This window comes from Camarhynchus parvulus, chromosome 6 (genome assembly GCF_901933205.1).
Source record: "Camarhynchus parvulus chromosome 6, STF_HiC, whole genome shotgun sequence".
NCBI classification, from domain to species: domain Eukaryota; kingdom Metazoa; phylum Chordata; class Aves; order Passeriformes; family Thraupidae; genus Camarhynchus; species Camarhynchus parvulus.
The window spans coordinates 22,518,401-22,540,010 of NC_044576.1; the positions used below are offsets into that span (position 1 = coordinate 22,518,401).

General features: G+C 63.8%; 3 protein-coding genes across 4 annotated transcripts; 1 reads left to right on the top strand and 2 right to left on the bottom strand.

Moving 5' to 3' along the window:
* Positions 1 to 457: 457 nt before the first annotated feature.
* On the bottom strand, positions 458 to 6,417 carry SFXN3 (sideroflexin 3). 2 transcript variants are annotated; one of them, XM_030951221.1, is made up of 11 exons: positions 6,115 to 6,417; positions 4,568 to 4,734; positions 4,180 to 4,350; positions 3,920 to 4,018; positions 3,585 to 3,660; positions 3,056 to 3,141; positions 2,607 to 2,734; positions 2,432 to 2,481; positions 2,227 to 2,276; positions 1,729 to 1,776; positions 458 to 1,461 (listed from the first exon to the last, which is right to left on the bottom strand). In XM_030951221.1, the coding sequence occupies exons 1-11, from the start codon at positions 6,235 to 6,237 to the stop codon at positions 1,365 to 1,367; spliced, it is 1,095 nt and encodes a 364-aa protein (XP_030807081.1). In that variant the 5' UTR covers positions 6,238 to 6,417; the 3' UTR covers positions 458 to 1,364. The 2 variants fall into 2 exon arrangements, with proteins under 2 accessions (XP_030807081.1, XP_030807083.1); XM_030951223.1 differs by lacking the exon at positions 6,115 to 6,417 and adding an exon at positions 5,286 to 5,332 and having other exon boundaries at positions 1,365 to 1,461.
* PDZD7 (PDZ domain containing 7) lies at positions 6,110 to 14,530 on the top strand. Its single transcript, XM_030951219.1, has 17 exons — positions 6,110 to 6,623; positions 7,262 to 7,669; positions 7,851 to 7,991; positions 8,373 to 8,547; positions 8,882 to 9,058; positions 9,281 to 9,428; positions 9,653 to 9,713; positions 10,168 to 10,593; positions 11,077 to 11,280; positions 11,466 to 11,507; positions 11,695 to 11,852; positions 12,026 to 12,117; positions 12,263 to 12,354; positions 12,451 to 12,522; positions 12,898 to 13,389; positions 13,693 to 13,793; positions 13,935 to 14,530. Exons 2-17 carry the CDS (start codon positions 7,477 to 7,479, stop codon positions 14,082 to 14,084), a joined length of 2,724 nt encoding a protein of 907 aa, XP_030807079.1. The 5' UTR covers positions 6,110 to 6,623; positions 7,262 to 7,476; the 3' UTR covers positions 14,085 to 14,530.
* On the bottom strand, positions 14,335 to 20,790 carry LZTS2 (leucine zipper tumor suppressor 2). The gene is made up of 6 exons (XM_030951220.1): positions 20,758 to 20,790; positions 19,142 to 19,210; positions 17,678 to 18,118; positions 16,802 to 17,317; positions 16,012 to 16,281; positions 14,335 to 15,921 (listed from the first exon to the last, which is right to left on the bottom strand). The coding sequence occupies exons 3-6, from the start codon at positions 18,077 to 18,079 to the stop codon at positions 15,244 to 15,246; spliced, it is 1,866 nt and encodes a 621-aa protein (XP_030807080.1). The 5' UTR covers positions 18,080 to 18,118; positions 19,142 to 19,210; positions 20,758 to 20,790; the 3' UTR covers positions 14,335 to 15,243.
* Positions 20,791 to 21,610: the final 820 nt, after the last annotated feature.

The following is a 21,610-nucleotide window of genomic DNA, read 5'->3' on the forward strand; positions in this document are numbered from 1 at the left end:
CCCGCAGGCTCACCGAGACAGCAGCGATGTGCTCTGCAATGTGCTGATAGCTGTTCATAGAAAGTGGGATAAAAATAGTCCTGCAGGGAAGGCACAGGAGCAGGGCCAGAGTTGTCTTGCAGCAGGCTGCAAAAGGGGGTGTGAGTGTGGGCAGAGCCAGGGTGACACTCTGGCCTCTCCAAACCAGCAGCATCCAGGGCAGCAGCTTAGCAAAGCTCTCTGCGCAGTGGCGAGGTCCAAAGCCGACTGTACTAAAAAAAACCCTCCTGACAGCTGGATAAGCTTAAACACATGCCAGGCCAGCCAGAGCTGCTGCAGGCAGCGGGCTGGAAAGCAGAACCCAGCCCCAGGGGGTGCAGAGGCACCCCAAAAGCCCCTCTCTCCTGCTCCCATCCTCACCCCAACAGCAGTCCCTTTCCACCATATACAAATTAGGGAGCAGCACAGCACACTTCTCTTTGCTGTTGGTTTTGTATAAACAATCTGCCTTTATTATTTGTTATATATAGGTACATTATATGTATATCAAAAATATCTAGAGGAAACCACAGTGCACTTAAAGCTATTTGAGAGGGTCCACCTGAAAGCAAGCACTCCAGGAGGGGGTAGAGTAACCCCTCAGGGGAAGCCCAGCCCTGAATGCAGATGGCATTAAAATGAGAATAAAAACCAAGACTCTACTGGGATTAAAATGTGCCATTTGCTCTGGGGATGGAAGCAGCAGAAAGCCAGATTAAATCCCCAGAGCAGCCTGGAGGAGAGCAGAAGGTGAGCTGGGAGCACATGCCTGGGCTGGGAGAGCCCCCCACTCTGAGTTCCAGCCACTACGTGCAATCGATCACTCACCCCCAGCTATTTCGGGCATGGGGAGTTTTCCTCTCCAAAAGCTGCTCTGCCATTCCCAGGCATCAGCTGCTGAACCGCTGGGCACTGTAGGGTACCTGCAGAGGTACTCTACCTTCAATTGCTGATTCTCTGCTGCCTCCTAAAGCTGGGGAGCACCATTTTCTTCCTCATCTCACTTCTATTTTTCCCTCCACCACAGCTCACAAGGTCCCTGGTGTTGCTGCCCACACTTCCCTGTGCACTGCACAGAGCCACAGGCACACGCAGAGAGGAGGAGTGCACCAGGGTGACAGCCAGGAGGTCCCCAGAGCAGGGCCGAGCCGGGCATGGGGACAGGGTTTGGTGTGGTGCTGCATGGCTGCAGGCACCCCGGGAGGCAGGGCTGAGCACCTGGGACCTATGGACACACAACGGCCAAGGGAAAGCGGTGGCAGCCCCAAGGGGATCCAAGGGCAAAGCTCAGCAATGCACTGGCCTGGCAGCTCCGTGGGGCACATCTCAGCCACCCCAGGACCTGCTCAGAGCCCTTTGTTGAAGTAGACAGTCTCCAGCCATGGATCTTTCTTCCGGATCTGATCTTGGACTTCAGGCTCCAGGCTGCTCACCGGCATGGAGCTGTAGAGGAAACGTGGATACAGAGGATCGAGGGGTATAACCACCAGTGGCCTCGGGTTGGAAACTACCTGCTGCACCCCATGGGGAGGCTGTCCCCATGGCTCAGCACAGACCCTTGGGTCTGCACTGCTGCCTGTGCAGAGAGATGTGTGTGCACTGGCTTAAGCCCCCAACTGCTCAAAGAAGCAAAAGAATCTTTTGGGAGTCAGAGAGCACCCCCATCCCACACAGGAGCCACACACATGCAGGCAAACTGCCTGTCTGTACCTTTTCTGTGGGAAGAGTGCGCAGCACAGCGGGGTGGCAAACACCAAACTGCAAAGGAAAGACAGGGAAAGGTGAAGCTGGGCTGCATAAATCACCCACACCCACCCATGGCCTGATCCCAGAGCACTAATGAGGCAGGCCAGAGCTGTGCTGGGTGTTCAGCCAGGAAAGGGCTACAGAGATGCCCTCTCCAGGCTCCAGACTCTGCATTTGCCTCCTGAGGAGGGGCAGTCTGTCCCCCGATGATGTGGGGGAACAGCAATGCTGAGTAGGAGCCCATGGCAGGCTTGAGAGACACCAAGATGAAGCAAAACAACTTCTGCCCCAGAACGTTATATCCCATCCCATCTGCCTGGCCAAGCTCTGGCATCCCCCCAGGAAACTTTGGGGCAGTTCTCTCCCCCCACTGCCCAGCAGGATTCCCCGCAGCACTGTCCCACACACTTGGGCTTGGTATCTGCCCAGGGCAGCAATGCCCACCGGTGGAGGAGGACTTACCAGAGTCCCACCAGGCTGACCTGCAGGGGAGCATTCAGGTACGGGTACCGCTGCCAGGGACAGGGAGAGGAAGGGTGTCAGTGCAGTGGACAGGGCAGGAAGGTGTCTATTCCCCAACAGGGTGCCAGCCCTGAGGGATGCCAACAATTTGCCAAGTTTGGTGGGCGTCCCTACGCCCACCTGCCCATCCCAGGTTCACTGGTACCTTCAGGAAAGCTCTCTTCTCCAGCATGTTCATGATCACTGGCGGAATGGCTGAGGCAGGGAGGAAGGAGATGAGCTCCCAGTGCTCACAGCCCCCTGCCAGCAGTGGGACCCCATCCCACGCTGCCAGGGATCAGCTGCAATCTCCCAGCACAGGTGGAGGAAGGGACACTCACCCATGGCCGGCGCTGCCATGCCAATGCGGGACACCACCACCTGGAAAATGGCCTTCTGGGCTGCTGCTGTGGATTCACCCAGGCGGTTCCCATTCTCATCCGTGACAGGGATCCCCAGCTTGAGCTCTCTGCAGACACAGGGGGTCAGGGGGCCACAGGGCACAATGGTGAGGGGATCAGGACACAGGATAGGGACATGTCTCCAAGGGAGGCTGGCATCCTCCTGTACCCCATCCACACAATAAATCAGAGGGGTCTCAGCTGGAGCCACATTCACATTTGGCAGCAGTCTCGACAGGGCTGTACAGGGACCAATAACCCCTGGGTTGCAACCAGGTGCTTGTACCCTCAAACCATCCCCCCATGCTAAGGATCAGCAAGGAAGTCCCTGCATTCCCCACCAGTGCCTGCAAACCCTGAGGCCAGCCTGTCCCACCTCAGGGGCTCACCTCTGCCTCATCAGCGGGATGTTGATGCAGTTGGCAGCTGCCACGGCCGCAAAAGGCACGTACCGGCCGATGATGGCTGGCAAGTGCTGGGGAGAAAAGCAGAAGAATGTCACATAGAGGGTCTGGGGGCAGAGCTGGCTGTCCCTGGGTCTGCCTCCGTCCTCCTGCAAGACCTTGGGGTGTCCCAGCCCCACTGGGGGAAAAGTGTTCCCTCCTCCCCTGCAACTCTCAGCTAGTAAAAGCTGCACAGACCAAAGGGTGTGGGGGCACCCAGGTCCCCTGCCAGGCCTGGACAGAGGCTGAGGGGTGAAAGAAGCCTGGAGATACATCCAGAGCAAGGCTGGAGGGACAGGCTATCTCCACAGTCATCACTGGGGAGAGCAGTTGCCTTGTGTGAGCAACCTCAGCAAACCCCTTTCCTTCATTTTCTCCCCCACTCCAGGTGAATCCCCTGTTCAGCTCAGAGCTCAGGGAGATTCCATGGGGAGGGTCCATATCCCCCAGCTGTGACGGCCAAGGATCAGCTTACCTTGGTGAGGGATTTCAGTCCCAATGCTGTGACAACTGCCCCCGTGGTTGCACTCACATAGGCTGTCCCCAGCTGGCTGAAAGAGCAGGAAGTGACACCAGTAATCCAGGTCCTTCCCATCCCAGTTGCCCCTCCAAAGGAAGGAAGAGCATGCCCTTCAAGAGCACCAGGACATCTGGGTTCCTCTCTCAGCTCTACCACTAACCCTGACAGCCCTAATGGCATCCATCTCTGCCTTCACCAGGTCTCACTGTCCCACCTCACAGTACCCTGCTATGCAAGGCACCCCCTGGTGTTTCGGGGTGCCTCAAGGACCTGGTCAGAGAGATGCTCACCTGGGGGTGATGGGTGCATCTCCGCTGCGGTTGGTGTAGTTGACAATGGCATTGAAGGACTGGTTGACCCACTGCCAGAACAGCACGGCTGGTGTGGTCCTGCCAGAGAGAGGAGGGTGCTGGGGACACTGGGGGATGTCACCCATGCTCCTACAGCACGAGTACGAGTGGGGTACGGGACACGTGTCCCCTCCTCACCCCAGAGCCAGGAGGATCCTCCAGGCATCCTCTTGGTCCTGAGGTGAGGAGAGGACAGGTACCTGTAGAAGGTCAACATGCAACCAGTGATGGTCATGTTCATGGGGACCTGAGCGGACATGCGTCCCACAAGGATCATCTTCTCGCCCGTGTCAGGGTGGAAAGCCGAGTCATAGATGTACTTTGCCCGCCAAAGCTGGTCCTCTGTCAGCCCAGGGTGCACGGTGCCTGCCCTGCCAGGTAAGGGTAACACCTGTTGAAAGACCCTCTGCCAGCACACATGGCCAAACTGGTCCCCCACACCCTTTGGGGCAGCTGGGAGATGCCTTAGGGACCAGCCAGGCAGTTCTGGGGGCTTTGGCCAGGGGGGCCAGCATCACTTCTATTCCCACTCCTGGGAACGGCTCCTGCTTGGGAGCAGTGCTGAGGGTCCACCCTCCCAGTGGGTACCTGTAGTCCTCCACCACCCGTCGGGCTTCCTCCAGCGTGGCCCCTGAGAGCAGCAGGTTTCGGGGGTCGGTCACCATGAAGAAGTGTTTGGCCCGGCCCTGAAAGGTGCTCTGGTCCCAGCGGGGCTCCCGGATGTTGATGGTGGCAGGCAAGGACGGTGGCATCCTCTGGCAGGGCAGGGGATGAAAGGGTTATATGGGATGTGGTGCCTGTGTGTCCCCCCCACATCCCTGCTGCAGCAGCTCTGTGCTCCCTCAGCCTGGGGGACAAGGGGTCAACAAGAAGCCTCTTTGTAAAGGAGCTCAGCAGAGACTCCCGAGCCCTCCCGGCACACGAAGCATTTTGTGGGTGGTGCGACCTGTCATGGGACTGCATCTTGCAATGTGCCAAAGAGAAACCCGCGACCTTGCCCACACCAGCCGCCAGAAATCAGGGAGCCCCCACCCCAGCAGAGCACCCCGGTCACAGAGGAGGGGACAGGGACCCACCACGTAGGGGCCACAGCTGCTGCCAGCACCGGGAGAGCGGAGTGAGGAAGGGCACTAAAGGAGGAACGTCCCACCCGGCAAGGCACCGACACACCGGGCGCGGCTCTATTTCCACACCCGCCCTGCCCCGAGGGAAGCGGGGCTCTGCTCCCTTCCTTCCCGCGCCGAGCATCCCTCCCGCCACGCGTGACCCCCCCTGCACAGGGACCCGGGGCAGCCCCCGCACTCACGGCTCCCGCGACAGCGCCCGCCGTGCCCGCGCCGCCGCCGCCGCCGCCACCGCCCCACTCCCGCCCCTGCGCGCGCTGACGTGCGGCCTCGTCACGGGTGGGCGGCCCCGCGCCGGGCGGGCGGGGCGGGACGGGGAGGGCGGCGCGCGGGGGCGGCGGGGACCACGCGTGACCGGGCCCGGCGGCGGGGGGAGCGGTACGTGCCGAGCCACACGCGGTGCCCGCGGCCCTCCCCGCTTCTGTGGGCGTGCCCGTGGGCGTGCACGCGCCTGCCCGTGACCGCGCGCGTGTGCTCGCACGTCGGCTCGGCCTCCGCTCGCTCGGGTGCTCGCGCGCGGTGTGTGTTTGCACGTGGGTGTTCACGTGCGCGTTTCCGCGCGTCCCCGTGTCAGCCGCGCGCGTGTCCCCGGGGTCTCGATGCCCGCGCCACGCGCGCGCGCGTGTCCGTAGCGCCGCGGTCGCGCGCGCCGCGTTGGCGTCCACGCGTGTCGCGGTTGTTGCGCCGGAGCGCGCGGGGCCCGCGCCTCCGCGGGAGTGGGCGCCGGCTCGTGCGTGGGGCGGTGCGTGCCGGAACACGCGCGTGTAAGCGGGGCCACGTCCACGCGTGGGCGGCGCTCCGCGGGCGTCCGTGAGCGCGCGTAAGGGCACGGACACGCATGCCGTGGACGTGCGGGTGCCTGGGGGTGTGTGTGCATGTGGGTGCGTGTGCCCACGCCGGCCGTGCCCCCCAGCCCCTCACCCCGGCGTTGTCGGGGCGGCCCCCGCACCGGCCCCCGCCCCCGCCGCCCGCCCGCAGCCCCCCGCAGTCCCCGCGGCCGCCGCGCATCACCTGAAACCGCCGCGGTGTCGGGTTCGCGCTGGCGGCGCCGGGCCCCGCCGGGGGGTCACGGCCGGCCCGCGCTGGAGGCGATGCCCCCCGGGAAGGGGGACACGGGGGGATACCGGCTCGCATCACCGGAGTGAGCGAAGCGGAGGGACGCGACACCCCTCCTCCCCTGACCGTGCCTCAGTTTCCCTTGTGTGCCCCCGGGATGCTCTGCGCTAAGGGAGGAGGTCAGGGGGGACGCCACATCCCTTGCCACACGCAGCCTTGCCGGGGGTCGCGCCCCCGGACCCCCTCGCGGGGGACACCCACGGGACTGTCCCCCCCCCGCCAGCTGCAAGGCCAGCCCCGGCCGCTCTCGATTGACAGCTCCCGCGCCCGATGGCCTCTCCGGTCCCACAGGGAAAGCCAATCCCCGCGGCCGGGGGGGCAGGAGGCGGTGCTGCCCCCCGGCCTCGCCTTCCCCCCCGCGCTGCTGCCAGGTGTCTCTTTCGCAGGTGGCACCATGGGGACAGGTGAGGAGGGCACGGGGCGGGGGAGAGGGAGGGACGGCGGTAGGGGGTCCCCTGCGCCCCTTCGGGGAGGGGGCACCTGCGTCTGATGCTGGCGGGGGGTAATGGGTGGGCGCTGTGGGGGGCTGGCAGCGGCGGGGATACCGGCGTGTCCCCGCGGCCGGAGCCATCACTTATTTATTGAGGTCAGGCTGGGGCGAGCGGGGAATGAAGTGGGGGGGGCACCGTGATGGCGTTTCACCCACGCCTGGAAAATCCCCGCGGGAACTGCCTTGGGGACTGGTGCGCCCATCTCCAGCCGCATGGCGTTGGGAATTCACAGGGGCTCCGGGGAGGATGGGAAATGGCCAGAGGGATCAGGTCCCGCTCTGTAGCATAAAGCTGATGTCCCCGTGTTCCCTCTCTGGAGCCTTTCCGGATTTGTGCTGTCAAGTAAAGCCCCTTTGCATCCCCTGTTCCAGATTTACACTGCGAGGGAGAGCTCCTTTTCACCCCAGCATCCTTACCCCAGGGCAGGGCAGCATGTGCCCACACCCCCATGGTAGTACCCAGGAGCTATGTGACAGTTTGATCCTTGGGACAGCATATGACAGGAAGGGATCAGGTTGGAGAGGAGGTCACAAAGCTCCTTGTCCCTCCAGGCTGTGCTGCTGCGCCTGGGACCTGTCTTGCCAGCGGCGAGTGCCCAGGCCAGCTGCCCCCAGCATTGCACTGCTAAAAAAGAGCGGTGCCCAAGCCCGGGCATGTGCTTCTGGACTATGCCATGTCCCCCGCTGGCTGACGGGCAGCCCTGGCCCTGTGAGGACGCAGCCAGCCCTGAGCCAGACACCAGGACGCCGGCGTGCCCAGCACCACCATGGCCCAGGACTGGGACGCGGTGCTGTCGGGGATGACGACAGGCAGCCGCTCGCTGAGCTCCAGCAGCGAAGCCAGCCTGGCTCCCCACTACCTCCTCAGCAAGCAGAGCCGCCTGCTCAATGGGACCACCCGGAGCAGCCGTGCCGCCTCTCCCATGGGCCGTGTCATCCTCATCAATGCCCCCATCGAAGGTGTGTGGGGTGTCCCCGCCCCCTGCCCGCCCCCATGGCCAGGAGGGCCCCAATGGCGGAATTCCCTGGGTCTAGGGGCAGGGAGGGCTGTCCTGGGCCTGGGGATGTTCCCAGGGAGAGAGACGCCCCTTGCCCTTGCACACACAGCGTGTGTGACTCATCTGCTCCCCTGTCCCCACAGCCAGCAGCAATGAGAGTGATGTCATCAATGCCATCACTGTGGAGAAGAGCGTGGACGGCAAACTGGGCTTCAGCGTCCGTGGCGGCTCTGAGCATGGGTTGGGCATCTTTGTCAGCAAAGTGGAGGAGGGAAGCAGTGCTGGTAAGAGGGTCAGGGTGAGGGGCACCAGGCACATGCCAGCAAGACCCTTTCAAGGAGCTCCCAGTGACACGGGATCACAGCGACAATGCCACCCTTCATGGTGGAAAGCCACCATTTGCTCCCTGCTGCCTTTGGCCATGAGATTTGCAGGCTGCCCAAAGTGAAGGGAAGGACACAGGAGTAGACAGCCCTGTGCCAATGACTCTGAGCTCCATCCCCAAGCCACAGCAAGGTGACAAGCCACTCAGCACAGCTGTGAGGCACTCCTGCCTCTGTTCCCAAGGGGTTCAGAGCAGGTTGAGGAGACATTGAGGGAGGGGATGTCAAACAAGGACATCAGTACCAGGTCAGGTGCCCAGATGAGCTGTGTGTCCCCTGTAGAGCAGGCCGGGCTGTGTGTTGGTGACAAGATCACAGAGGTGAACAGTGTGAGTCTGGAGAACATCACGATGAGCAGCGCTGTCAAGGTCCTCACCGGCAACAACCGCCTCCGCATGGTGGTCCGGCGGATGGGCCGTGTACCAGGAATCAAGTTCTCCAAGGAGAAGACGGCGTGGTGAGCAGGGCATCTCCCGTGCCAGCACCCCAAAACCCAACCCCATGGAGGGCATGGTGGGGGAGGTTGGTGAGGGATTCTGGGCAACAGGGAGGATCCCTGGGGAACCCCCAGGATGGAGTGGCATCAGAAATCTCTGGCAAAGATGGGGAGAGACCAGGGTGGGATAGAGGATGCGATAGGAAGGTCTGGAGCAGGTAGGGTGGGTGCAAACCCCATTCTAAACATCCCCCCTCCCCATGACTCTCCTCCGCTGGGTGCCACCAATGGTCCCATCCTGCTGGAGGACAAGAGCCAAATCCCTGAGACAACCTACACTGTACCCATGCTCCAGGGTGGATGTGGTGAACAGGCGCCTGGTAGTAGAGAAAAGCGGCTCAACACCATCGGAGAGCGGCTCTGAGGACGGGCTGCGGCGCATCGTCCACCTCTACACCACCTCTGATGACTACTGCCTGGGCTTCAACATCCGCGGGGGCAAAGAGTTCGGCCTTGGCATCTACGTCTCCAAGTATGGCTGCCCCGGGGCATGAAGGGCTTGTGACACCCCAATCTCTGCTGTGCCCATGCTGGGGCTCAGTCCCTCCTCTCTGGCTGAGCCTCCCCATTGTCAGAACACTTTGGGCGTTACCACCGTGGATGCTGAGCCATGGGGCCACCCAAGTGGAGGCATGGGGCAGGAGCAGGACTCCAGCAAGAGCTTGGCCCCATCCTGCCCCCCCTGCTTCCCTAGGGTGGACCCCGGAGGGCTGGCGGAGCAAAATGGCATTCAGGTGGGAGACCAAGTCCTTGCAGCCAATGGAGTCAAGTTTGAAGACATAAGCCATAGCAAGGCAGTGGAGGTGCTCAAGGGGCAGACCCACATCATGCTCACAATCAAGGTACTCATGCCCTGCCCCACGGACCCTCGGGTGAGGCATGGTTGGCATGTCCCTTCACTGGCACTGCCCCTGCTCAGCCCAGTGCCGGGGGCTGGTGCAGCAGCTGGCTGGTTGGGTTTCAGGCGGGTGGGAGGGGGGATGCATTATTCATGGCTGGCACCAGATCGAGTTCGCCGGGGCAGCCAGCACTCACTGACCCCCTTGTCCTCTCCCCCTGTGCCTAGGAGACAGGCCGGTTCCCTGCTTACAAGGAGTTGGTGGCCGAGTACTGCTGGCTCAGTCGCTGTAAGGGCAGTGCCGGGCGGGTACTGGGTACTGGCTGGGCTGGGGCACGGTGGGGCTGGGACTCCCATGCGTGTGATGTCTGACCACTGTAGGGAGGGAGAAAGTCTGCATGCAGTGGGGTCCCAAGGCCTTGCAGGGAGCAGGGAGCTCCTTGTGCCACTGTTAGCTTACCCACAGGCCTGATGGACTTGCAAGGTCCCAGCTGTCCCCCGTCCTTGGAGGAGGCATGAAGAGCCCCCTGCCATGGCCAGCAGCCTTGTGGTCCCTGTGATCCCACAGCATCCTACATGTCCACTTTCTTGGAGAGGACATGATAATCCCTTATGCAATGGCCAGTAGACAACAGGTCCCCATAGCCCTGCGGGTTCCCCACATGTCTGCTGTCTTTGGGAGGGACATGGAGCTCTATGTGGCCCACAGTGTGTCACAGTGTGTCCCTGCTGTGCCTTTGCAGTGACCAACGGGCAGCTGCAACAGCTGGCTCAGACCTCGGAAACCAGCTCCTCCATCTCCTCCTACTCCTCAGGACCAGCGCCAGGGGCGGTGAATGGGCTGGGGGCAGCTTCCCCAGTGCCCCCAGCCCGCACCGTGGATGTGGCCATCTCCACGGAGGATGGGCCACGGCGGGGCTGGGTGCGGGAACGTGCTGAGCGGGCCATGCAGACCGAGCCAGCCACCGAGGGGCTGCCGGAGACACGGCGCACAGTGCGGCCCCCCGAGCTGCTGCGGGATACGGCCATCCGGGGCCAGGGCACCCGCGAGGCCCCCGGCACCCACCCACGCCGCACCTTCACCCACTCACCCAAGACGGCGCTTCTGCTGGCGCTGAGCCGGCCTCGGCAGCCCATCACACGCTCCCAGAGTGACCTCACTGTTGCTGGTACGCACCGGGGCACAGCCCCACACATGGGACTGAACCCTGGCTGAAGTCCCCTTCCAACCCTGCATACCCAGCCCTGGAGTCCCACAGCTCAGGCCCTGCCCCATGTGGAGAGCCTGTCCCCCACTCAAGCATCCTATAGTCCCTGACATATACGGATATCTGCCCCCCACTCCTGAGCTTCCTATAGCGAATGTCTAGGTCCCTACCCTGGCACCCTATAGCCCATATAGCCCCCTGGCCACCAGTCCTGGGTATCCCATAACCCCACATAGCCCCAGCTCTGTCCCTGGGCTTTCCCAGGCACCCCAAAGCCCAGCCCCATGGCCCCTGGTGATCCACTGCACCCCACAGAAGGACTCTTTTCCTGTCAGTGTCTCCCAGTAGCCCCTCCAATCCCCCAAAGTTCTGTGCCCCCAGACAAGATTTGGGGTGGCATCCCCTCACCTCTCCACTGCAACAGCCCCTTCTCTCTGTCCACAGAGGAGAAGCGGAAGAAGGAGAAGCCAGAGGGACAAGGGGCACGGGGGGCTACCCCAGGATTGCACCGCTCCAAGACCCTTGTCAACCTCTTTTTCAAGGGGGGCCGTGCCACCAGCCAGAGCTGGGCCCCCCCCAGCCAGGAGGCCCCTGGCTCTGATCGCTGGGCACGGTCCAAGTCCCCAGGGCGCTCTGACGGGGACAGAGGTATCAGCCTGGGTGACAGGGCAGAGAGGGACTCGAGCTGGGACTGTTCCCCCTCCCATGGGCCTTGTGGCATCCCTGGCATGAAGGGAGCACAAGGAGGGGTTCCCCAAGCACGCAGTTTTGTACAATGGGCGGTGATGCTGCTGTCTGCCCTGGGCACTCACTGCTCTCCATCTCCCTTGCAGTAGGCGCTGTGCAGAAGTTTGTCATCCGGAGCCTGAGGCGGGGTAACGGGGGTGCCGTGTGCCTGGGGGGATGTGGGGCAGGCTCTGCATGCGCCTGGCCCTGCGCTGCTTGTGTCTGTCCCGCTCTGCTGTGGAGTGAGCTGCTGGGGTAGGGGGGATGGGGAACTCTCTGGGCTGGCTGGGGCAGTCCTTGCCCCGCTGGCCACCCCTCCTTGTTGTGCCTCCCCAGAGAAAAGCCGGCGTGCTAGCATCCTGGGCCCCATGGGCATGGCCACCCTGCAGCCCAACGGCAGCGACCCTGAGGCCCGGCTCCCGCACATCCAGGACACTGCTGCACGTCTCCTCAGTCCCGACGAGGTGACAGCCGTGCTCCGCCACTGCTCCCGGGTATGCACTGATGGCAGGGGGCAGGCAGGGCAGTGCTGCCACCCTGGGCTCGTCCCTGGAAAGCTCCTGCATCCTAGGGGCGTGGTGAGCACTCTGTGCCCATGCTTAACTCTGGGAGGTGAACCAAGGAATGGGTGAGGAGGCATCCATTGATCCCCCTGCTGTGCCCGCAGTACCTGCACGAGGGCAGCGTGGAGGATTTGGTGCGGCCACTGCTGGCCATCCTGGACCGGCCCGAGAAGGTCCTGCTGCTACGGGACGTGAGGCAAGTGCTGCTAGGAAATATCTGGGAACCCCAGTGTTGCCCATCCTGATGTGATTGAAGTGGAGCCTCACACATGCTCCTCAGCCCTGATCACACTCCACCCCAGAGGCTGCTACAATCTGTCCCCACCTTTTTGCCTTCGTAGGAGCGTGGTGGCCCCCACAGACCTGGGCAGGTTTGACAGCATGGTGATGCCGCTGGAGCTGGAAGCCTTTGATGCCCTAAAGAGCCGCTCAGGTAGATCCCAGCCCCCCCAGGGACCTTGACCGGGGCCAGGCAGTGGTCAAGGGTGGGTGCAGCTCAGGAGGTGACCGGGGTTCTCCCTGACTGCAGTGCGCTCACCTGCCCTCCGCCCGGCCCACCACGACTCCCCCCCCAAGAGACACCTCATCACACCAGTGCCTGGTAAGTGCCACCTGTAGGGTCTGCCTGGACACCGGGCTGCACAGTGGGGACAGGGTGGAGGGAGTCTGGGGGAAGAGAAAGGGGGCTGGGATACCTGAGTGCAGGGGCTCCCAGGGAAGAAGGTATCTGGCATCTCTGGGTGTTGGGAAGACTGGGAGCAGCAAAATCTGTGGATCTTGGGTGCTGGGGTTCTTGGGGAGGAGGACATGGAGTGCTTGGAAACAACTGGGGTGCCCAGGGGTCTCTAGATGAGGGGGGCGCTAGGTGGCAAAGGACCCAGGGCTTTGGGGTACTCATGGGAGGCCTGCATGGCAGGGGTCCCAGGGAGCAGGGCTGTGGGTCCCTGGGGAGATCCCTGAGCCCCTCTCATTGCAGACTATCGGGGCGGATTCCTGCTGAAGCCAGCAGGGACCCCAGATCCGGAGGAAGCGGGGGAGCAGCAGGCGAGCCCAGCCCGTCCAAGAGCCTCCCCCAGCCCCCGCCGGCCTCACCCCCGCACCTACACCCCGCTCCCTGACGTGCCAGTGGATGCCTATGCCTCCACCAGCCGGCCCCTGCCCACCCTCAGCCCTCAGCCCCCGAACTGGCTGCTGGCTGAGCCCTCCCCTGGCAAGGGCCATGGGCACTCTCGCAGCCCCCGGGCCACCTGGCGCAAGGAACCCCCCAGGACAGTGCCCAGCAGAGAAGCCGAAGTGCTGGGGAAGCCCCAGCGGGCACGGCCTCCTCTTGCCCCTCTCTTTGGGGGGCCAGGGGCTGAGGCAAGGGCTGGGGCAGCCAATGGCCCTGAAGATGCTGGCAGGGAGGAAGAGGAGGAGGAAGAGTATCATCTGCTCACCGTCACCCTCTCCAAGCTGAAGCACTCGCTGGGTGGGTGGCACATGGGTGGGTGGCACATGGGTGGGACTCCACGGGTGAGGTGAGGACCCTTCTGGCACCAGCATCAGTGGGATGGGTGGCACCCCCTTGGCAAGGGGCAAACTCCAGAGCATTCCTCCAAAATGAGAATGGGGGGGAATAGCTGTCCCTGCCCCAGTCCCTCATCTCTGTAGGACCTACCAAAATAGGGCAAGACAGAGGTGCAGCTCACCAGGGAAATGTGGTGCTTGATGCTTGGGAGTGGGTTGGGGTCCCAGCCTACCCAGGTGTGAGGGTCTCATGGCTCACTTGCAGGGATCAGCATCTCTGGTGGTATTGAGTCAAGGGCACAGCCAATGGTGAAGATTGAGAAGATCTTCCCTGGTGGAGCTGCCTTCCTCAGTGGCATCCTCAAGGTACGGGGCTCCCAGCACATGCCAGGGGGTGGGCAGATATCCAGAAACTCCCATCCCCTGGTGCCACTGGCATGCTGGCAGTCCTCTGGCAGTCCAAAAGTAGCTGCACTTCACCCTGTGGCGTTCCCTTCTGGGACCCAGGCTGGGCAGGAGCTGGTGTCAGTGGACGGGGAGAGCCTGCAGAACGTCACGCACCAGAGGGCTGTGGACATCATCCGCCAGGCCTACCGCAACAAAGCCAAGGAGCCCATGGAGCTGGTGGTGCGGGTGCCTGGGCCACCGCCGGAGTGATGCTGCAGCCCCTTTTCGAGGAGCCATGCTGTGTTCCAGAGGAGCCAGGTGGCTCATTCCTGCACTGAGCTGTGGCTGGCCTCAGTGCAGCCAGAGGGTGAGAGCCAGACCTGCCCCAAGGGCATGGAGCAGCTGCCCACTGCAGGACCCAAGGGAAGGCAGCACTGGCAACACAGGGGAAGGACAGGCGGTCCTGACCCTGCTCTGTCTGACATGCAGACAGAGTCCTGAAAAAAACACAGCCGGGGCTTGTTTTTAATTGCTGTTTCCGGGTGGTACACTGATGAGCCAGGCTCTGGGAACGAGACATGACTGAAATAAAGTACAAAAATCCCCCCCTGGAGCCAGGGGTGACCAAGCCACAGCTGGGCACATCCAGACTTTTCCTTTGGTTTGACCCCCCCAGGTGCCCAGCGGGGCCCCTCACCTCTGCCCATCCCCAGGGGTGTCCCCAGGGTGTCCCCAGCTGGCACATGGAGCACCACGCCCCTCTCCCCTGGCAGGATGGGCATCACAGAGGCATGGGCTTTTCTGGGGGGGAAACAGAGGGATGCTGGGGGGCAAGAGCATGGGAAAGGCACTGAGGGCAAGCTGCCCCGTGGCAGGGGTGAGAGGGCACGGACTGGTGAAGTGTGAGCTGGAAGAGGGTGATATGTTTTGGTAGGTCCTATAAAAATAGAGTTATTTAAAATGGCACAGAAACGAATTCCCTGACAAACACACAAAGGGGCATGAGGGAGGCTGGCATGGGCAGAGACAGGGCACACGCCAAGTGACTGGGTGACAGTGCCAGCAGGGATGAGAGGGAGGGGACAAGTCAGCCCTCCCTCTGCCCAAGGTGACCCTGGCTGAAGCCAGTGCTGCTAATCCCCAGGAGCTAAGAGGATCAGCAGAAACCAGTTCCGGACGGCCCCAAGGCCAGGACTCAGCGCCCACCTGACCCCACATCTCACGGGCAGCCCTCACTGTGGGCACCAATGCATCCTCACCCCAAGACCTCAATGCTGGGGAAGGGCAGCGCCTGTGGTCTCCCCTGCCCCTTCACAGTGGCTGCAGTTTGCAGAGCTGGAGGAGAGCAGGGGCCCCCCACAGCTCCCAAAATCACAGAGGCTGGAGGCCCCTTCAGCCCTCCACGCATGGGGCAAGGGCAGGCAGCATCTCAGATCTCGGTAGCTGTTATCTCCTCAAAGGGCGGGTCTGGTGGGTCACAGGGCTCGGGCAGGGGGTCCTCGCCCTGAAGCCGGAGATGCTGGAGCCGCTGCTCGAGCCGCCGGTTGCGCCGGTACATCTGGATGTAGCTGTATTGCAGCTGCTTCTGGTAGCGGATGACGCGCTCCTTCTCGCCCTGCCACGTGCCGCGCTCCTGCTCGAAGGCATCCCGCTGCTCCTGCCCACGCCGCCGCTCCAGCGCCACCTCTGCCCGCAGCCGCTCCAGCTGCCGCCGCAGCCCCGCACTGCCCTGGGGCTCCTCGCTGGCCGGGGGGCATCCTTCCCCAGGTGGGGGGCACCCTTCACCAGTGCCTGGCGGGCATCGCCCGCGGGCAGCTTCCCGCAGCCCCACCACCTCCTGCTCAAGCCGGCTGGCTTTGGCGCGGAAGAGGTCGGCCTCGCTCTTGCGGCGCTGCAGTTCATTGGCACAGACCTCCAGCTCCAGCGCCTTGAGGCGGGCGGCCTCCTGCAGCCCCTGCGCCCGCCGCTCGCCCGCCTGCAGCTGCGCCCGCGCCTCCCGCAGCTGAGCCCGCAGCCCCAGCAGCTCGGCACCCCGCTGCGCCAGCTCCGCCTGCGCTTCTTTCAGCTGCTGCTTCAGCAGAGAGATCTCCCCCGACTTCTGGCACACCTGTGGGGATGATGGGGTTCAGGTGCCGGCCGGGACTGCCCAGCCACAGCTTGCGCCCGCTGACACACCTGGTGCTGCTGGGTGACTCACCTCCCACTTGGTCTCCTCCAGCCGGGGTGCCAGCTCAGTGCGCTCCCGCTGGAAGGAGGCACAGCGACGCTCCAGCAGTTCATGCTCCTGCAGCAACTGGGTCAAGTCCTCCTGCAGCTGTTTCTTCTCCTGCTGCAACTGCAGCACCTGGAGCTGCAGGACCTGCTGCCCCCGATGTGCTGCGTGGGCCGCCTGCCGTGCCTGGGCCGCGCAGCGCTGCCGCAGCCCCTCCAGCTCCTGCTCACACCGACGCTGCTTCTCCTCAAACACCTGGGCCAGGGGATGCACAGGTGCTGGGAGGGCAGCACAGCACCCTCCCACTTCACCTGCCACCTCCAAGATCCGCATCACAGGGAGCGAGCAGCACATCTCCCCCAAACGGAGGAAGGGTCCAGAAAGAGTGTGATGTGGTGGTACACACCTCCTTGTGCTCCCCTATCCTTCTGCATGATGGGCCCCCCATGTTAGCACCCCCAGAGCCTATAGAGCTCCTCCAGCTCCATCACAAGCAGGGAGAAGCCACAGGTCCCAGGTTCATTTAAAAAAAGGGCATCCCAAGATAAGGCACCCCAGTCTGTTCAACTGGTCCCATGGGCCATACAAGGCTCCCCCATGGACCACCCAGCTGGTGGGAAAAACCCACATACCCAGACCCACAGGAAAATGTATCCCTCTGCAAGGGTCTGTAATGGGTCCTCAAAGTGGGTCCCTACTCCCAACCAGGGGTTATGTCGACACCTGTCTCCAGGGAGGGGGACATGTATGGGACATGAGGACACCAGGGACATACCTGGCAGATGGCCACCTCGTTCTCATCCAGACTGTCCCGCAGGAGCTGCAGCTCGGCCTCTCGCTCCCGCAGCTTGTCCTCCAGCTCCCGCACCAGCATGGCCTCCTCGCCAGGCAGCGGAGAGCGCCCGCAGGAGCCACTCTCTGAGGAGGGCCGGCCCCGGCCGCTCAGCGAGCCTGTGCTCTTGCTGGAGGATGAGCGCCCGCTGTCCGAGTTGGAGGGGCGGCAGCCCCCTGGAGGGTCAAGGGGCCCATGGGGGGTGGTTGGCAGGGCACCCACCTCTGGGTGCTGGCTGCAGCCCGTGCTGTAAGTGGGCAGGCTGGAGAGGGAGTTGCGCCCCGAGTCCGAGAGGGTGCTGGCACGGCAGCTCAGAGAGCCAGGCTTCTCAGCAGCCAGCAAGTGGGTGAGGCTCACCTGGCTCTCTGACAGCCCTAGGCGTGTGCCTGGCTGGGCATTCCGAAGCTTAGATACCACTGGCTTGAAGGCCATGGGGCGGATCAGGGTCTTCTCCACATTCTGCCAGGAAAAAAGGGAAGAGTGAAGGCATGGGGAGGACCCATTAGCCCCAAAAACGGCTGCCTAGGAACATTACAGTGGGTGCTCCCAGCCCTGATGCCTTCACACCCCAAAGCAGACAGAGGCCAGTACCCAACCATTTCATCACCTTTCCGTGGGTGTCCAGGTGAGCTCCCCAGACACCCTTGGCATGATAGAGGGGACATTAAGAGCATAGAGATTGCCACTTTTCCAGGGACACCAGAAGTGTGGCCATATGACCCCATTTCATACATCTGAGCCAACAGTCCCAGTGTGGCATAGGGTGGAAAGTCAAGACTGCAGCGCATACCCACCCACCCTGCTGCTGCCCCCGCCCACCTCTTCCAGCTTGCCAGAGACAGGTACAAGCTTGGGGGGCGGCCCCCGGAGGTGATCATTTGGTGCTTGGTCATCATGGAGATCATCTGAGTCACTACAGGGGCTGGCAGGAGAGGAGGCATCAAGCCAGTCCCCACAGAAGCCCCCATTGGCGTAGGAGTGGGTGACACCGGGCACAGACATGCGGGGCTCCTCAGGAGTGGCTCGGAGTAGCCCCTCCTGCTTGCAGAAGGAGGCGGTGGAGGGGTCCCCATCACTTGCGCAGTCGTGGCGAGGCCGGACGGGCAGGAGGCTGCCCACGCTGCCCATGGCGGCAGGGGGTGAGCGGGCGGTGGCGCGGAGCTGTGTGGCCCCCTCAGACACGGCCTCAAGGGGCACTGGCAGTGTCTGCACGATGGCCATGGCGGGGGGGCCCCTGGCGGGCAGGGGCACGTGGGCAGCCTGCAGGCAAGAGAGACAGGGCATCAGAACCATGGGCACTGGCAACAGTGCCCCACCACCCACACAGGTGAGCATGGGGGCATCCCCAGGTCCCCAGCCACCATCCCCAATCTTATAAGTGAAGGTTGGCCCAAGGGCAGGAGATGCCAAATGAACCAGAACAAAACCAGGATTAGCTGGGGGGCAGTGGTACTAGGATCCCCCATGCCGGCCTCAGCAGCCCAATGGAGCAGCCTGGAGCTGCCAGGGGCTCTGGGGTGCTGGTGGCACGGTAGGGCAGTGGCGATGCAGTCTTGCCTCGTACCGTGCCCTGGCGTGACCCTGCCACGGGAAATGTGCCAGGATTGGAGGCGAATCCCGAGAGGCCTGCAGAGAGCTGGCTCACAGGCAGCCTGCCCGCCTGTCTGCCTCTTGGGCATCACGGAGGGCAGGGGACAGCCCCACACACCAGGGTCATCCACTTCCTCTGCCCCACAGCCCCCACCTCTCAGCAGCAACCCCACAGAGCCTGCTTTCCACCTCCAACCACCCACAGTGGGGCACAGGGTTCCCTGGGGAGGGCCACCAAGGGCGAAGCTGCCAGGTGGGCACCAGGCTCTTTCCCAGCCCCAACACACGGAGGCTTATTCCCACCCCTCCAGCTGGGGGGGCTCTGCCGGTCTCTGCTGTGACTCCCCCTGCCCCAACCCACGCCATACGCCCGCGTGACAGGAGCCGGCCGATGGGCCGGATCCATCCCCTGCTGCCTCATCGCATCTCGCACATGGCTGCGGCTGGCACAGGGAGCGGGCAGGGGGGGAGGGGGGCGCTGCCCGCACGGTCTCGCCCGCCGAGCTGTCACCTGAAATCAATCCGCCTGCCAGCGCCCGGGGAGGGGCAAGCAGGGCAGAGATGCCGGCGAGCCAACCCCCCCGCCACCGTCACCCCCACCGGCACGTGCCATCCGCAGGCACCGTGACCTCACTCGGTGCTCGTGATACCCCGGGGGGGCAGGTGGGGACCCCCCCCAACAGCTCCGCTCACCTCGCCAGCCGCTGCCCATCCGTCCGGTCCTCTCGGGCTCCCGCACCGTGAACACGGCTCCGCCGGCCCCTGGAGCGGGGAGGAGGAAGAGGAGGGGGTCAGGGGGCTGAACGGCAGCAGAGTCCCTCGTGCTCCCCGCTGCCCCCTCCCCGCCAAATGCCCCGGCCGGCAGGGCCAAGGCAGGCGGTGCCAGCGTGGCACTGAGGGTGGCACGGGAGCCCGGCGGCGGGTGCGCTGCTCCTGGCACCCAGGGTGGGCTGCGGTCAACCCGGGAAGTGTGCTGAGGACAAGAGCCCGCCACTGGGGACTTGCTGCTGCCAGGGGAACAGGAATCGGGGACCAGGAACACCAAAGGGACATCTAATGGCACCCCAGCCCAGCCAGCCAAGGCACGGTACCCCACCCCGGCGAAACTCCCCCAGGATGTGCAGGTCAAGGGGACGGACAGCCCTGGGGACAGGACAGTGGGTCCCTGCACAGCTTGGAGGGGACACGGTCACTTCTGGGGCCCCGCCAGGCAGGCGGTGGGAACAGACTTTATCTTCTCCCTCCCCCCAGCTCCCCGGCCTGCCGAGAGGGTCCCAGGGCCGCCCGCGGGGGTTGGGAGTGCCCAGCCCGGCCTCCAGCCACCCAGCAAAACCAGTCACCAGCTGGGGTGGCGTCACCTCCAGCCACTCCGGCCGGAGCACAGCGCTGCCGGATCCCACCGTTCCGACCCCTAAATGGCAAGGGAACTGTCAGTCCCTGCTCTGCCAGACCCCCACCGTGAGCTGCTGTGGGGATTCCGGGCCCCCGAGGACCCCAGTGCCTCGACGGCATTTGAGGGCCACCCTCAAGCAGGGGGAACGAGGGTCAGCCCCCGTCCCTCCCCACATAGCCAGCACATGTGGGACGGACACCATCCGTGCCCGGCTGTGCCTCTCTCCAGGCCCCCGGCATCCTGAGGTTCCCTCAATGAGGTTCCCCCTTGCCCGCCCAACGCTCCCCCCCGCCCTCCCACCCACCTTCCGCTGCCCCATTGAGCCCCAGAGTGCCGAGCCTGACCCGCGGTACTCCCACCCATCCCAACCCCACAGCACCCTGAAATGCCCCACGGTGCCCGTGGGCCCCACTGCACTACAGCTCCCCCACTCTGCCCTAAACCATCCCCAAAGTTCCCCATGACACCCCTAAAATGCTTCACGGCGCTCCTGGGCCTCTGCTGCACCACACCGCCCCTAAAGTGCTCCTAAACCACCCCCAAAGTGCTCCAAAACACCCCCAAAGTGCCCCATGGCGCGCCTAGGCCTGCACTGCCCAATAGCTCACCCCTGAAGCCCCCCAAAAGTGCCCCGCGACCCCTCAACTACTCCACCGAGCCCCTGGGCCTCTGCATTCGCAGGACCGTCCCGAAGTGCCCCGAAACATCCCCAAAGCGCCGCACGGAGCTCCAGGGCCGCCGCTGCCCCCCAGCCCCCGGACCCCCCCAAATCGGCCCCGGGGAGCCCGGCCCCACAACACCCCAGGGGCCGGCAGCTCTCCCCGAAGCACCCCGCCAGCCAACTTCCCGGAGCGCTCCCGCGCCCCGCCGGCCCCACGGGACCCCCGGGCGCCCCCGGCCCGGCCCCCGCACTCACCGCGGCCCCGCCGCCGCCTCCCGCGCCGCGCCGCGCCCCGGCCCCGCCCCGAGCAGGCCCCGCCCATACGGCCCCGCCCCCATTGCTCCGCCCCTTCGCGAGGCCACGCCCCTTGGGCAGGGGCCGGGGCACGGGGGCACCGGGGGGTGCGCGGGCCCCCCGCCCGGGACATTCCCGGTCACCCCGTCCCGGGGGATGCCCGGCGCTCATCCCCTTCTCTCCCCCAGCCAAGCCCCCCGTCTCAGGGTTCTGCACCCCCAAAGTATCCCCAGGTCTCCGGGCTGATTATGCCTCGTCTCTAGATTGCGCCCCCTCCGCAACTATTTGATGAGGCCAATAACCAAATTAGCAGACTAACTCTGCTAAGGGGCCTGAGGGCCTTTGCCCCGCTTGACATCACACTGTGCCTCCCCATGAGTTGTTACAGCTATTGCCACCCTCTAGCCTTCCATTGAGACCCAAACTGGGGGCAAAAGGAGAATAAAATAAACCCTCAAGAAACCACTTGCCCCCCAGGGTCTGGGATCAGCCAGCTTCCCCCCACAGGCTCAGTTTCTTTACCCTCTCTAGGGCCCATGGAGGGATAGGTAGGAGATGGGGCCCTGGGCTATGCCACTGCCTTACTTCCACTCTAGTCCCCCATGACAGCACCTCACCTGAACCAGACTGAGTCAAATGGAAGCCAGCAAGTTGGAGGGAACCCTTGGGCTGAGAGGGGAAACCCACAGCCCCCACACACATCGCCATGTGAACCCTGACCCAGCTCCACTCCCCCCTGCCTTACCTCTGCTTCCCCAGGACCCTCCTCTGCCACCACCCCTGTCCTGCCTGTGGGTGCTCACACCAGCACTGA